Genomic DNA, 13,388 nt, shown 5'->3' on the forward strand with positions numbered 1-13,388 from the left:
TTCATGCCCCAACATTGATTTTGTCTTGAGTAAACTGAAAGATTTGCCAAGGTAGCAGAGCAGCCCGGTAACATGGATGTATGCAGGAACATACACCTCTTTGAGTAACAATTCAAAAATGTATGCTAAAAAAAACCTGGATTGTTAGAGTGCTTTTATTTTTCTATTTCGTAATCAGTATAACACCGTCAGGCTGGGAGAGTCAAGGCTGTGTGAACAGCAACATCAGCTTGACCATGGAAAGAACAGACTAGAGTCCCTACTTTCTCTCCTCCTTCTCCTCCTCCTCTCTTTCCTTTTCACTCCCACACAGCAGACAGGCGGGCAGATTGTGAGTCACCAATTGTCTTCCTCCCCTTCTCATGATTGTCCTTTTCCTTTCTCTCTCCCTCTCTCTTTCTGTCCTTACCTCGCCCCCCCCCAACAGTTATTCTTGAGAAGCCCATTCGCATCCCAAGGTCTTTGTCGGTGAAAGCTGCCAGCGTGCTCAAGGGCTTTCTAAACAAGGTGAGAGTGGTCCACCATCAATCAGTTGTGTGTTTGTTAACAGCAGCTCTGTCCGCATTTATCAGAATATGGCTGAGACCTCTTACTGCATAAGGGACTTTTCTTTTCTTTCTTTTTTTTTGCCCGTAGAAAGTGTGTGTGTTTGGTCTGCGGTGGCGTAGCGGTCTAAGCATCGGCTTGGTGTCGATGCAGTTGCCCACTGGGGACTGGGGTTCGAGCCCCGGTCTCGTCAGATCCGACTATGGCCGGACTCGATGAAGCAGCAATCATTGGCAACGCTGTCTTCGGGAGGGGGGCGGAGTCGGCTTGTGTTCGTCATGTGAATGCATCTCTGTGTGTGTCGGAAAAACAGTGGTTCGGCCTGGATTCGCCTTGTCACGAAAGTGGGGAGGCGCTTTCCTTCGAGACTGCCGGCCAGAGAGATGCAGTTGGCGAACGCATGCAATATGAGGGTGGGTGTTTGAATTAAAATAGGGATCAATTGGCCACTAAATTGGGAGAAAAAAGGGAACAATCAGAAATAAATTTTGAAAAAAAAAAAAGAAAGTGTGTGTGTATGTGTGTGTGTGTGTATGTGTGTGTGTGTGTGTGTATGATAGCTCTACTAAATGTATAGGATGAGTGGGGTGGGGAGTTGGTATCGCTGTGATGCACCAGAGGGCTCTTCTTTGTGCAAACAGCCTTGTGGCTTTTCACATGCACTTAGTCTTTGTAAGTCATTCCCATAATTGTTCTGATGAAGAGAGCGTCGAGGGGGGTACAAGGAGCTAGACGTGCATACAAATGTGTACATGCATACATGGAGCACACCCCAAACAGAGGGTTAAATTAATAAGTAACAACATTGGCCTTGCGGCTATTGCTGGAATTCTCTGTCAAATGAGCTAAGAATATCTCAGAAAAAATTAATCTATTTAGGAAAAAACAAAAACAACATTATATATATATAATATTTGACTATAATAAGAAATATAATCCAGTGTGTCAAGTAAATTCTTTATGAGACAGTACAAGCCTGTTTCATGCTATAAGCAATCATATATATATATATATATATATATATATATATATATATATATATACTAGTGTACTAGTATGTATGTATCCATACTAGTCTATAAACCCTTGGAACTCTGTGTGTGTGTGTGTTACAAAATTATGATAAATAATCTACAATGCTTCCCAAATATTGTATTTGATGTGAGTGAACTCACCATTGTATTTTATGTAGGCCTACTGCAAATCTGGCTTCATTTTTAAATCCACATAATGTTAGAAAACAAAACTAGTAAAGTAAAACAGGTTAAATTTACAAAAAAAAAACCCTCATAGGTATGCTCTCTGTTAATTTGCTGACCTGTTGTCTTCTTTCCAACAGGACCCTAAAGAGCGGCTCGGATGCCAGGTGCAGACGGGCTTCACAGACATTAAGGCGCACACATTTTTCCGCAGTATTGACTGGGACCAGGTAAGAAACTGGAAGAAAATCCAGGTCAAAGACGGAGACCTGTGGCTTTGTCTTCTGTGGGAGGGCTTATCTGTTGGCATTTGCACATAGTGTGGTCTGTTCAGTAAATGTGTTTAAAAACTAAGCTTTATTCAGTCCTAAGTACTTTTAGTACTGAGTGTACTGTGCCAAGTGTTATCTGACCGTCAGTACAGATCCTGTACTCAGATTCCTGATTTCACCCTTGTGAGTCTCTAGTTTATCTGCTGCCTTAATCTTAAATGGAGAATACACCAGTTGGAGGCTACTGGGCTTGTTGGATAGAATCAACAACATAATTATAAAACAGTTTATTGCATATATAACATAATTTACCATCCCATTGCACTGCTTTGGTTCAGTTTTTGTTGTAATAATTTTAGCAACAACAACTTACTTTTATATAGCGCCTTTCAAGGAACCCAAGGACGCTTTTTCACTAGATAAGGAAAAAAGATTAAAACAAAGATCAAAAGACTACAGACTATAGGCCTAAGTAAAAAGGTAGGTTTTCAGTAGTCTTTTAAAATTGTCCAAAGAAGGAGCATTGCGAATCTCTGCTGGAATAGAGTTCCAAACGGTGGGGGTTGCCACACTAAAGGCTCTATCCCCAAAAGTCCTCAGGCTGGTGTGAGGGATGGAAAGCAGGCCCGTGTGTGCGGACCACAGATTCTGGGATGGAATATAGGGGTTCAGGAGGTCTGCTAGGTACTGGGGGGTATGGGAATGGAGGGATTTATAGGTGAGGAGGAGGATTTTATAACAAATGTGGGATTTGATCGGGAGCCAGTGAAGGTGGACAAGGGTGGGAGTGATGTGTTGCCAGGGCTTGGTGCGGATGAGCACCCTGGCAGCTGAATTCTGCGCATACTGAAGCCTGTCTAGGGATTTGCTAGGTACCCCAGACAGGATTCCATTGCAATAATCCAGGCAGGAGGTGATGAAGTCATGGATGAGGGTCTTTGCCACGGAGTCTGAGAGTAATGGTCAGAGTCTGGAGATGGTTTTGAGGTGAAAGAAAGCAGATTTGGTGACAGATTTGATGTGTGACTGGAATGAGAGGGTAGAGTCTATAATGACACCAAGGTTGCAGACTTCTGGGGATGGGCAGATGGAGCAGCCATCCAAGCCAAGGAGAAGATCTCCAACCTTTCGTAGCAGCGCCTTGGAAGCCACAACCATGAGTTCAGTCTTATTGGTTTTTAGCTTGAGTAGATTTGATGACATCCAGATTTTTATTTGGTGGAGGCAGTTAACAAGGGATTGTGGGAGGAGCTGAGAGGATGGTCTAGTGCTGTGATAAAACTGCGTGTCATCAGCGTAACAATGGAAACTTAAACCATGGTAGTGGTTGATCTGCCCAATGGGGGAGCATGTAGATGGTAAAGAGGAGGGGTCCAAGCACAGAGCCTTGTGGCACGCCTTGGTTGACTGGGGCTAGGGCGGAATTGGAGTTTCTGATGGTGACAAATTGTTTCCTGTTGGTGAGATATGACTGGAACCAGGAGAGAGCTACACCAGTGAGGCCTAGGTATTCAAATAAGCTGTTGAGATGGTGTGGGAAACAGTGTTGAAGGCTGATGATTACTACTAATTTGGACAAAAACGGTTGCTGATGAACAGTTAGTGGACATTTCAATATTTGTGCACAATACTTGTGCTGTCAATAATTGTGTTGCTGTGCAGAAGTTATCCTGCCAGAGCTGTTGGTATCTGATCTGTGATTTGACTCCACAACCTGTCAGTTCAATATCTCAAAAACCAAACGAGACGAAAAAACAAAAATAAACCAGAACAAAAAAATATTGCTCAACCAAATATAACACCTCTAAACACCTTGTGGATGTGGCACAGCTTTTGCTTTACATCTTGACTTGGCTTTGTTGAATTTGATGATGCCATCTCTATGATATTGAGAGTGTAAATAATGTACAGAGTTCTCCATCTCTCTTTCTTTCCCCCACAATCCCTGAACATCAGTGAGGGGTGGAAACCTTTTTTATGTGTTTGCGTGTGTGAGTGCATAAAAAATGAACGAGACAGTTGTAGATATGTTCAGACCACCGCTGTGCGCAACAAAGTGCCTTCCCCCTCTCGCGGCGCAACAAAAGAAATAAAAGTGAATTCCTAATGACGCACATGCTGACACACACACACACACACACACGTATATACACACATGCACATGGGCTCTGCTCTGACGTCACTTGTTGCACAGAAGAAAAAAAAAGCTGGCAGCTTCCTACCTCAGCTTGACTCTTCCTCGAGCTCCTCTTCACCCGTCCTCCCCTGGCTCTCTGGAGGGACTGGCACTTCTCCCTGCACTCACACAAGCAGGATCTCAAGTGTCTTTGCACAAAGCCCAAACAAACTGACAAGCAAGGACAATGTTTTGTAGGTGGAGCGTGACAAGCAAAATTGTTCTTGTAAAAAAATTGACTGGTACAGGTGGAGGACAGATTTACACTGACTTTAAAAACATAGTGACTTGAATTTGAATTCAATTTACATGTATGTTGCATTTGAATATTGGCTGTATTTGTTCGTTTTTTGGGGGGGGGTTTCCTGTTAGTCAGTGATATTTTCCAGTAGGCGTCTATTCCTATTAGAAACCACTTTACTGATTATTCTCATCGGTTGCCTTCATTTGCAGATCACAGTAAATTTAACAAAATGTGTCTCAGTATTAAAGACCCAGACTACAAGAACACATATATCCAAACTAACATATATCCTAGCTAAACAAAAAAACAACTGTCCAGGAGAACGATTGCCATCCAGGATGACTGTCATAACTGCCAGTCTGCAGTGGCTAGCAGTTAGCATAGCCTGCCCCGCTTCCACTTCCTGCCATACTGCCCTCAATGTTTCCTCTTCGGGTGCAGCTCCAGGCAGGGCCGTGGTTCCTGGGCCCACCGGACGCAACAGACCAGGCTCCCTCAGCCGATCCAACGCCAGCTCTCCCAGCCAGACACCTTCGACACACCTCCCCGCACTCCACACGATCACACTAAAAACACAGTCAAGGTTAGGCGAGGCCGCTGCTAGATCGCCATCGGTGGTATCGGAACTGCCAGTCTGCATGGGCTTGCAGTTAGCTTAGCCTACCCCGCTCCCACGTCCTGTCACTGCCCTTGGTGTTTCCTCTTCAGGCACAGCTCCAGGCAGGGCCGTGGTCCCTGGGCCCACAGGACGCACAGACCAAGCTCTCCCAGCCAATCCAGCGCCAGCTCTCCCAGCCATCAAACAAAACCAAACTTAGACGCAGACGTGGACAAGGACACTGCGTAATCGGTATTGGGTGAGGCCGCTGCAAACGTGAATTCGTGCCACCATCTTCCCTCACCAGAAGCAGAAATCATATCATTGACAACAAGCTACGTACACTATGCTGGACTGGAATAGCCAAGGAACTTTATGGCTTTAATTACTGTTAAAAAAGCACAAAGATTACTCTACTGATACTCTTAACACCCCTGTAAGATGAGTTAAATGAAGCCATTTCCACATTATCGTATTTACAGTACGGTGTCCCTCATGGGATAATTAGGTTGAGGTGGGAAGGGGCCATTAAACGGGAGGAAAAAAATTAATGAGTGCTGCCACAGTGCCTGTGAAGTGTACACCAAAGGAAAGCATGTGAAAAATATCAAAGCAGAGAGAGTTCTGTGCCCTGCCAAAACACACACACACACACACACACACACAGGCATAGCGAGTCAGTGCCGGTCCCCAGTAAAAGATGGTCAAAGCGGGCCCTGGCCGGCCCATCAAAATCAGACGCAACATAACATCATGTCAGTAGCGAGTGAAAGAAGGGAAAGGATGCAGCTTTAAAATGACCAGCAACAGCACAGTTAATGCCTACATGAAATGATTACTAGGAGTCTGCCGTGCTATAGAAGAGAAGTCATAATAGCAAGGCCATGACAGGGATAGACTAGCCCACTTAACTAACTCTGGGGCTGGAGCATCATAACAGATGAAAACATAGTCGGTGGCAAGCGCACCTTGACCCAGATGAAAACCATCAGGGGTGGCGTACCCAGACATTGACAGTATTCTTCATGTCTGCGTATAGGCCTTTATAAGCACAAAACACTTACTAGTCAGATAAATAATATACAAGTCCTACTTACATCATAGGCACACTCTCCAGGCTTTTGGCTTTACGAAGTCTGAACACTTTGCCAGCTAGCTAACTCTTCTGTGTGCATTTTGCTACGCAGTAGTACACATGTCCATAATTATGTGCAGGCACACTGCACATCCCCCCCCTTTCTCCGCAATTGTATCCAGCCAATTACCCCACTCTTCCATGCCATCCTGGTCACTGCTCCACCCCCTCTGCCCTTCCGGGGAGGGCTGCAGACTACCACATGCCTCCTTCGATACATGTGGAGTCGCCAAACGCTTCTTTTCACCTGACATTAAGGAGTTTCACCAGGGGGACGTAGTGCGTGGGAGGATCACGCCCCCCCCCCCCCCCCCGAACAGCTGCTGCGACCGACCAGAGCGACCAGGACACATACCCACATCTGGCTTCCCACCCGCAGACGCAGCCAATTGTGTCTGTAGGGACGCCCGACCAAGCCGGAGGCAACACGGGGATTCGAACCGGGATCCCCGTGTTGGTAGGCAACGGAATAGACCGCTACGATACCCGGGCACCCCACCCTGCACATTTTTGGGCATAGCATATATCATAGACTCAGTGCTCGAGATCTTTGATACAGTAGAAGCAAGATAAATAGGGGTCCATTCATGCGGGCCCTTAACTGTTGTGGGCCACAATGCTGCTGCATTACCTGCATATATGGTAGTTTCACCTCTGTGCGCGCGCGCGCACACACACACATACACACACACACGCACGCACGCACGCACGCACGCACGCACACACACACACACACACACACACACACACACACACGAGAGGAAAACAACTTGACAAAGCTTTGACAGAGTGAGAGCGTGTGGTGACGGCACCATAGCGGTGTAGGGCTGGCGCACCCTGCCCCTATAACAGGGAACCTATCTGCAGACCTGACAGGACTCACACGCGGGAGCTCTTTTGACTGCCATTGTTGTGGCATATTAATATTAATCAGGTAGTTCCCTGAGGGAGTGCTTTTTTTTTTTCCCTGTGAAGATACAACATTTTTTGAATCTCATTTACCGTCCCTGGTCTGCACACCAGAAACACAGTTCTTTTGTGCCAAGGAACTGTCACACCGATACGATTGCCTTTCCTTCTCCTCATTTTGAGAGGAGTTTCGATAATTTGGCACCTACAGGAACGCTGATGTGCGATGAGCCTGTTGATCCAGATTGCACTTAGACAGGAAAAGGAAGTCACTCCTGACACAACGTTACAGTAACCAGTCACATCATAACTTGTACGTTAATTTCTCTGCACTTATGGAAACCTGTCCCTATGGAGTTGTAGATGTGCCAACGAATTTGAGCTGAAAGAACAGAGAGCTGAAATACACGAAGTGGATTAACAAAACGGAAATCCTGTATATTGAAATATTAGTGAAATATTGGAGCAGTTTTGATCACAGAAGCTTGCAGTGCTTTGCAGGGTGGAGGATGTTTAAATCTCCATTGCACACCTCCCACAAAGGCTCAGTGATGTTTACATCTTAGGAACAGGGCAGTCATGGAAGGTATTTCACTTCCTTTTTATGTTCATGACGCCGCTCCTGAATTTTTTGTGTGGTTAGCATTGTCATCTTGGCATGTGGGACCACAGTGATGGTCTTCTTTTATGGACCACGGTGAAAGATAAATGTTTGTAACATAGGATGTACCAGGCACTGTAGAAATACTTCATGATCTTTGGCTCTTATAGAAATGTGCAAAAACCACACACAAGACTTGATGATTTCCATGACAATACTAACCTTACCATTATACACTACTACTACCACTACTACTACTACTACTTCTGGCTGCTCCAGTTAGGGGGCGCCACAGCAGATAATCCGTTTCCATCTCTTCCTGTCTTCTGCATCTTCCTCCATCATGCCAGCCACCTGCATGTGCTCTCTCACCACAACCGTAAACCTCCTCTTTGGCCTTCCTCTTTTCCTCTTGCCTGGCAGCTCCATTTTCAGCATCCTTCTCCCAATATATCCGTCATCTTGACAATCTTGATCTTCAGAATCAGAAACACTTTGTCGTTTCATTTGATGCACTTGTGCACATGAAATGAAACAAAACATAATTTCCCCCCGCCCACAGCAATGCAACACAATGACAAAAACACATATCTGTAAACTAAAAGAACTGCAAAAAACCCATATATCCAAACTAACACATACATTAAAAAAAACAGTCCAGGAGAGTGAACGCCAGCCAGGATGACTGTCGGAACAGCCAGTCTGCAGGGGCTAGCAGCTAGCCCAGCCTGCCCCACTCCCACATCCAGTCAGACCGCCCTCGGTGCTTCCTCCTCAGGTGCAGCTCCAGGCGGGAGGCCGTGGTCCCTGGGCCTACCGGATGCAACAGACCAGGCTCCCTCAGCTGATCCAACGCCAGCTCCCCCAGCCAGACACCTCCGACACACCTCCCCCATACCCCACACGATGACACAAACGCAGACGCAGACAAATACACTGCACAGTTGACGCCAGGCGAAGCGGCCGCCAGACCGCCCTCGGTGTTAGCGGAACCGCTGGTCTGCATGGGCTAGCAGTTAGCTTAGCCTGCCCTGCATCCGCGTCCTGTCAGACCACCCTCGGTGTTTCTGGTCCCTCGGCCCACAGGACGCAGCAGACCAAGCTCTCCCAGCCGATCTAATGCCAGCTCTCCCAGCCATCAAACGAAATCGACGATCACAGACATAATTCTTCACCCGATGACACAAACTCAGATGCAGACATAGACATGGATAAAGACACTGCATAGTCGGAACTGGGGGAGGCTGCCGCGAACGTGAGTTCGTGCTGTCATTTCACCCTTATTCTTGAAATCGGTACCAGTACGCTTCTTCTCCACTGCTCAGGCATCTTCTCACTTTCCAAGATTGTGTTAAGGAATCTACAAAGCCAACTCGATAAAAGTTGGGACGTTATGGAAAATGCAAATAATTTTTTTTTAAATTAGATTTCTAAATTTTATCTACTTTGACTTGTATTTCATTGCAGACAGCATGAATACAACATATTTCATGTTTTTTTTCTGGTCAACTTCATTTCATTTGTAAATATACATCAATTCCTGCCATTCAGGCCTGCAGCACATTCCAAAAAAAGTTGGGAAGGGGGCAATTTAGGGCTAGTAATGAGGTAAAACAATTAAATAATGATGTGATTTGAAACAGGTGATGTCACCAGGTGATTGTAATCCTGATTTGGTACAAAAGCAGCATCCAGGAAAGGCCTAGTCCTTTAGGAGCAAAGATGGGCCTAGGATCACCAGTTTGCCAACAAATGCATGAGAAAATTATTGCAGTGTTTAAAAACAATGTTCCTCAAAGAAAGCTAGGAAGGGATTTGAATATTTCACCCTCTACGTTGCATAACGATTCAAAGAGTCAAGGCATCAGGAGGAATTTCAGTGCTTAAGGGGCAAGGGTGCAAGCCTAAGCTGAATAACCATGCTTTCCGATCCCTCAAACGGCATTGCATCAAGAACCGTCATTCTTCCATAAGTGATATAACCACATGGGCTCAGCATTACTTTGGCAAACCTTTGTCAAGCACAATATGTACTTACATCCACAAATGCCAGTTACAACTTTACTGTGCAAAAAGGAAGCCTTACGTTAACCATGTCTAGAAGTGCTGTCGACTTCTCTGGGCTTGGAGGCATCTGGGATGGCCCATCACACAGCTGAAACCTGCATTGTGATCAGATGAAACAGTATTTTGGGTTTTTGTTTTTTTGTGTGGAAGAGATGAACGCCATGTGCTCTGGACCAGAGGAAAAGGACCATCCAGGCTGTTACCAGCAGCAAGTCCAAAAGCCAGGGTCTGTCATCGTATGGGGTTGTGTAAGTGCCCTTGGCAAAGGTAACTTACACTTCTGTGATGGAACCATTCATGCAGAAAAGCACATAGAGATTTTGGAGCAACATATGCTGCCTTCAAAACGGCATCTTTTCCAGGGACGCCCATGCATATTTCAACAAGACAATGCAAAGCCAAATTCCACACACATTACAAAGGCATGGCTGCGGAAGAAGAGGGCGCTGGTGCCAGACTGGCCTGCCCGCAGTCCCAACCTGTCCCCAACAGAGTATGTGGCACACTTTGAAATGCAAAATACGACAAGAAGACCCTGTACTGTTGCATACCTTAAGACTTGTTTACAGGAAAAATGGGACAAAATTACACCTGAAACGCTTTATCACTTGATGTGTTCAGCTCCTAAACATTTTTTAAGTGTTGTGAAAAGGAATGGCAGCATTACAAAGTGGTAAATGCTTTACTGTCCCATTTTTTTCAAAAAATTATAAGATTCATGAGGTAAAACGTCAAATAATGTGCTGTTGTGTTGTTTTCAATGTCATATGTGCCAAAGATAATTTACAAATCACTGTTCTCAGTTTTAATTTTTATTTAACATACCGTCCTAACTTTTTCTGATTAGGGGTTGTAGTTAAAAATTCCACTGCCTTCTCTCCTAAACATCACCATGCTTCCATAGGTATGTCATCTGGACCAAATGCTTTTCCACTCTTGATCCTCTTCATAGCTGCCCTCACTTCCTCCTTGCTAATCCACGGCACTTCATGATTCACTATGCCCACATCACCCAACCTTCCCTCGCTCTCATTTTCTTCATTCATCAGCCCCTCAGAGTACTCCTTCCACCTTCTCAACACACTCTCCTCACTAGTCGGCACATTTCCATGTCTATCCTTGATCACCCTAACCTGCTGCACATCCTTCCCAGCCCAGTCCCTCTGTCTAGCCAATTGGTACAAGTCCTTTTCTCCTTCCTTAGTGTCTAATCTCTCATACAACTCACCATGCGCCTTTGCCACCTCTCTCTTCGCTTTACACTGCATCTCCTTGTACTCCCGTCTTCTTTCTTCATCTCTCTGACTATCCCATTTCTTCCTTGCCAACGTCTTCCTTACCATTATACACTGATGAGCCAAAACATTATGACCATTCACAGGTGAATTAAACAATGTTGATTATCTCCAAATAAGGGCACATGTCAAGGTCTGGGTAGATTAGATGGTAAGTGAACAATCAGTTCTTGTAGTCAACGTGTTGGATGTAGGAGTAAAGACCTGAGTGACTTTGACAAGGGCCAAATTGTTACCAGAGCATCTCTGAAATGGCAAGGCTTGTGGGCCACTGCCAGTTAGCAGTGGTGAGTACCTACCAACAGCGGTCTGAGGAGGACCAAACCGGCTACAGCTGTTAGGCGTCCAAGGCTCATCGATGCACAAGGGCAACGAAGGCTATCTCATCTGGTCTGTAGCCACAGACTGGTCAGTTTCCATGATGACCTCTGTCCACCATTGAAAGCACCTACAATGGGCACGTAAGCATCAGAACTCGACCTTGGAGCAGTGGAAGAAGGTGGCCTGGTCCCATGAATCGCATTTTCTTAGATCACGTGGATGGCCATGTACGTGTGTGCGGTTTAGGTAAGTGATGGAACTAGGTTGCACTGTAGGGAGACGACAAGCCGGTGGAGAGAGTGTGATGCTCTGGTCAATGTTCTGCTGGGAAACCCTGGGTCCAGCCATTTATGTGGACATCAATTTGACATGTGCCACCTACCTAAATATTATTGAAGAACAGGTACACCCCTTATGGCAGTGGTATTCCCTGATGGCAGTGGCCTCTTTCAGCAGGATAATGCGCCCTGCCACACTGCACACATTGTTCAGGGATGGTTTGAGGAACATGATGAAGTGTTCAAGGTGTTTCCCTTGGCCTCCAAATTCTCCAGGGCCCTGTTTCAGAGAGTGGATTTCGTGAAAACTCAGTTAGTTGCCTCAGAGTTGAAGGAAACTCTGGGTTTTCAGTTTCACAAAGCCAACTCTGAGTCAGTTACTATGGCAACATACTCTGTGAAGATAACCTGCTTGCTGACAGGTTTTCTTCAACTAGACCTGAGGCTCTCCTCCTCTAGCTGAAGCCTGCAGACTGAAGCAAGTGTCAGACATGGCCTGTCCTTTTCTTCAAGAGCCACTTGATATTGAAGCACAAATACGCCGCAGAAATCTCTGTCGGGAGAGAGTCATCAGACCCCGCTCACATGTTTTATCATTCCCTGATGAGTATCTGTTTGGAAGCATTACTGTTTTTCTGCACGATCGATCATTTATCTGAACAATACTCCCAGCCTTCATTTTGTTCATGTCACACATCGCAGACATGCTCTCAGTTTGGAACTAATTCTTTGTGTTGCACTTCGTTTTTGTTTTTTTTTGCCAATGGGAGTTTACTATAAAATTGGTGATGCTGATCATATTTCTAAGGTATCCGTCTGTCAGGTTGTCGGAGATGTGACTCTTGCACTGAAGCGTTTACTGTACTCTTTTGTGGTGTTCCCAAGTCCACAAGACTCATCAAAGAGGAATCCCACAGAACTGCAGGTATCAGTCTAAGCAATAATTAATTGATTTTGTATGAAGCTGTGAGATTTGAAGCACTAATTAGTTAATTTGATATATTTTAGGGTTTCCAGGTGTGATTGGCTGCATAGATGGCGCTCCTATTCCTATCACAGCTCCTTCAGTAAATGAAGGAGATTATGTTAATGGGAAGTCTTTCCACAGCATTAATGTGCAGGTAGGCCTAAATAGTAGCGTTTGGCAGTCCAAATGATAGATACTCCACAGTACAGCTACTGCTGCTAATTACACTTCTGCACCGTGGAGATCATATGTGATGCAGCCCACATCCCACACCGTCAGCAGTGTGGAAGCAAAGAGGCCTGGGTTTGTGCGTTGAAGTGAGTGTTTTTGTGAGTGTACACTGAGTGCTAGATTTACCCGTGGTGTCGATATGTTATAATCAATATTTTGTTTCCTCCTATTACAACTGGAAATTTAAACTGTATCCTCGTATTATCATAGGAGAGCTCGATGGTTACCTGCTTGGTGACAGAGGGTACCCCAGCCCTATTTTCCGAACCCCCTACCTTGATCCTGACTGAGCCCAGCCCGCAGCAACGTTTTAACTTGGCTTACTGCAGGACGCGAGTCAGGGTGGAGATGACCAGTGGGATGCTCAAGGCCCAGTTTCAGTGCCCACATAGGCTCAGGGTCACCCCAGAAAGGGCACGTGACAATATTTTGGCATGTGTGATTCTCCACAACATTGTCACAATTAGAGGAGAACAACGTCCAACTCAGCCAGTGAACGATCCTGATAAGGATCCTGACCACCCCGCGAACGCACGAGATGGAGGAGCA

At 45.6% G+C, this 13,388-nt stretch overlaps 1 protein-coding gene across 2 annotated transcripts in view; it reads left to right on the forward strand.

The window, feature by feature from the left end:
- The window catches only part of prkcz (protein kinase C, zeta), a 157,233-nt gene that overhangs the window by 122,947 nt on the left and 20,898 nt on the right, over positions 1-13,388 (forward strand). For both annotated transcript variants that reach the window (XM_056273162.1, XM_056273163.1), the window contains 2 exons: positions 428-507; positions 1,886-1,975. In XM_056273162.1, the coding sequence (XP_056129137.1) occupies positions 428-507; positions 1,886-1,975 (170 nt within the window). The remainder of the gene's footprint in view (positions 1-427; positions 508-1,885; positions 1,976-13,388) is intronic.

Source organism: Lampris incognitus, chromosome 2, assembly GCF_029633865.1.
Source record: "Lampris incognitus isolate fLamInc1 chromosome 2, fLamInc1.hap2, whole genome shotgun sequence".
NCBI lineage: Eukaryota > Metazoa > Chordata > Actinopteri > Lampriformes > Lampridae > Lampris > Lampris incognitus.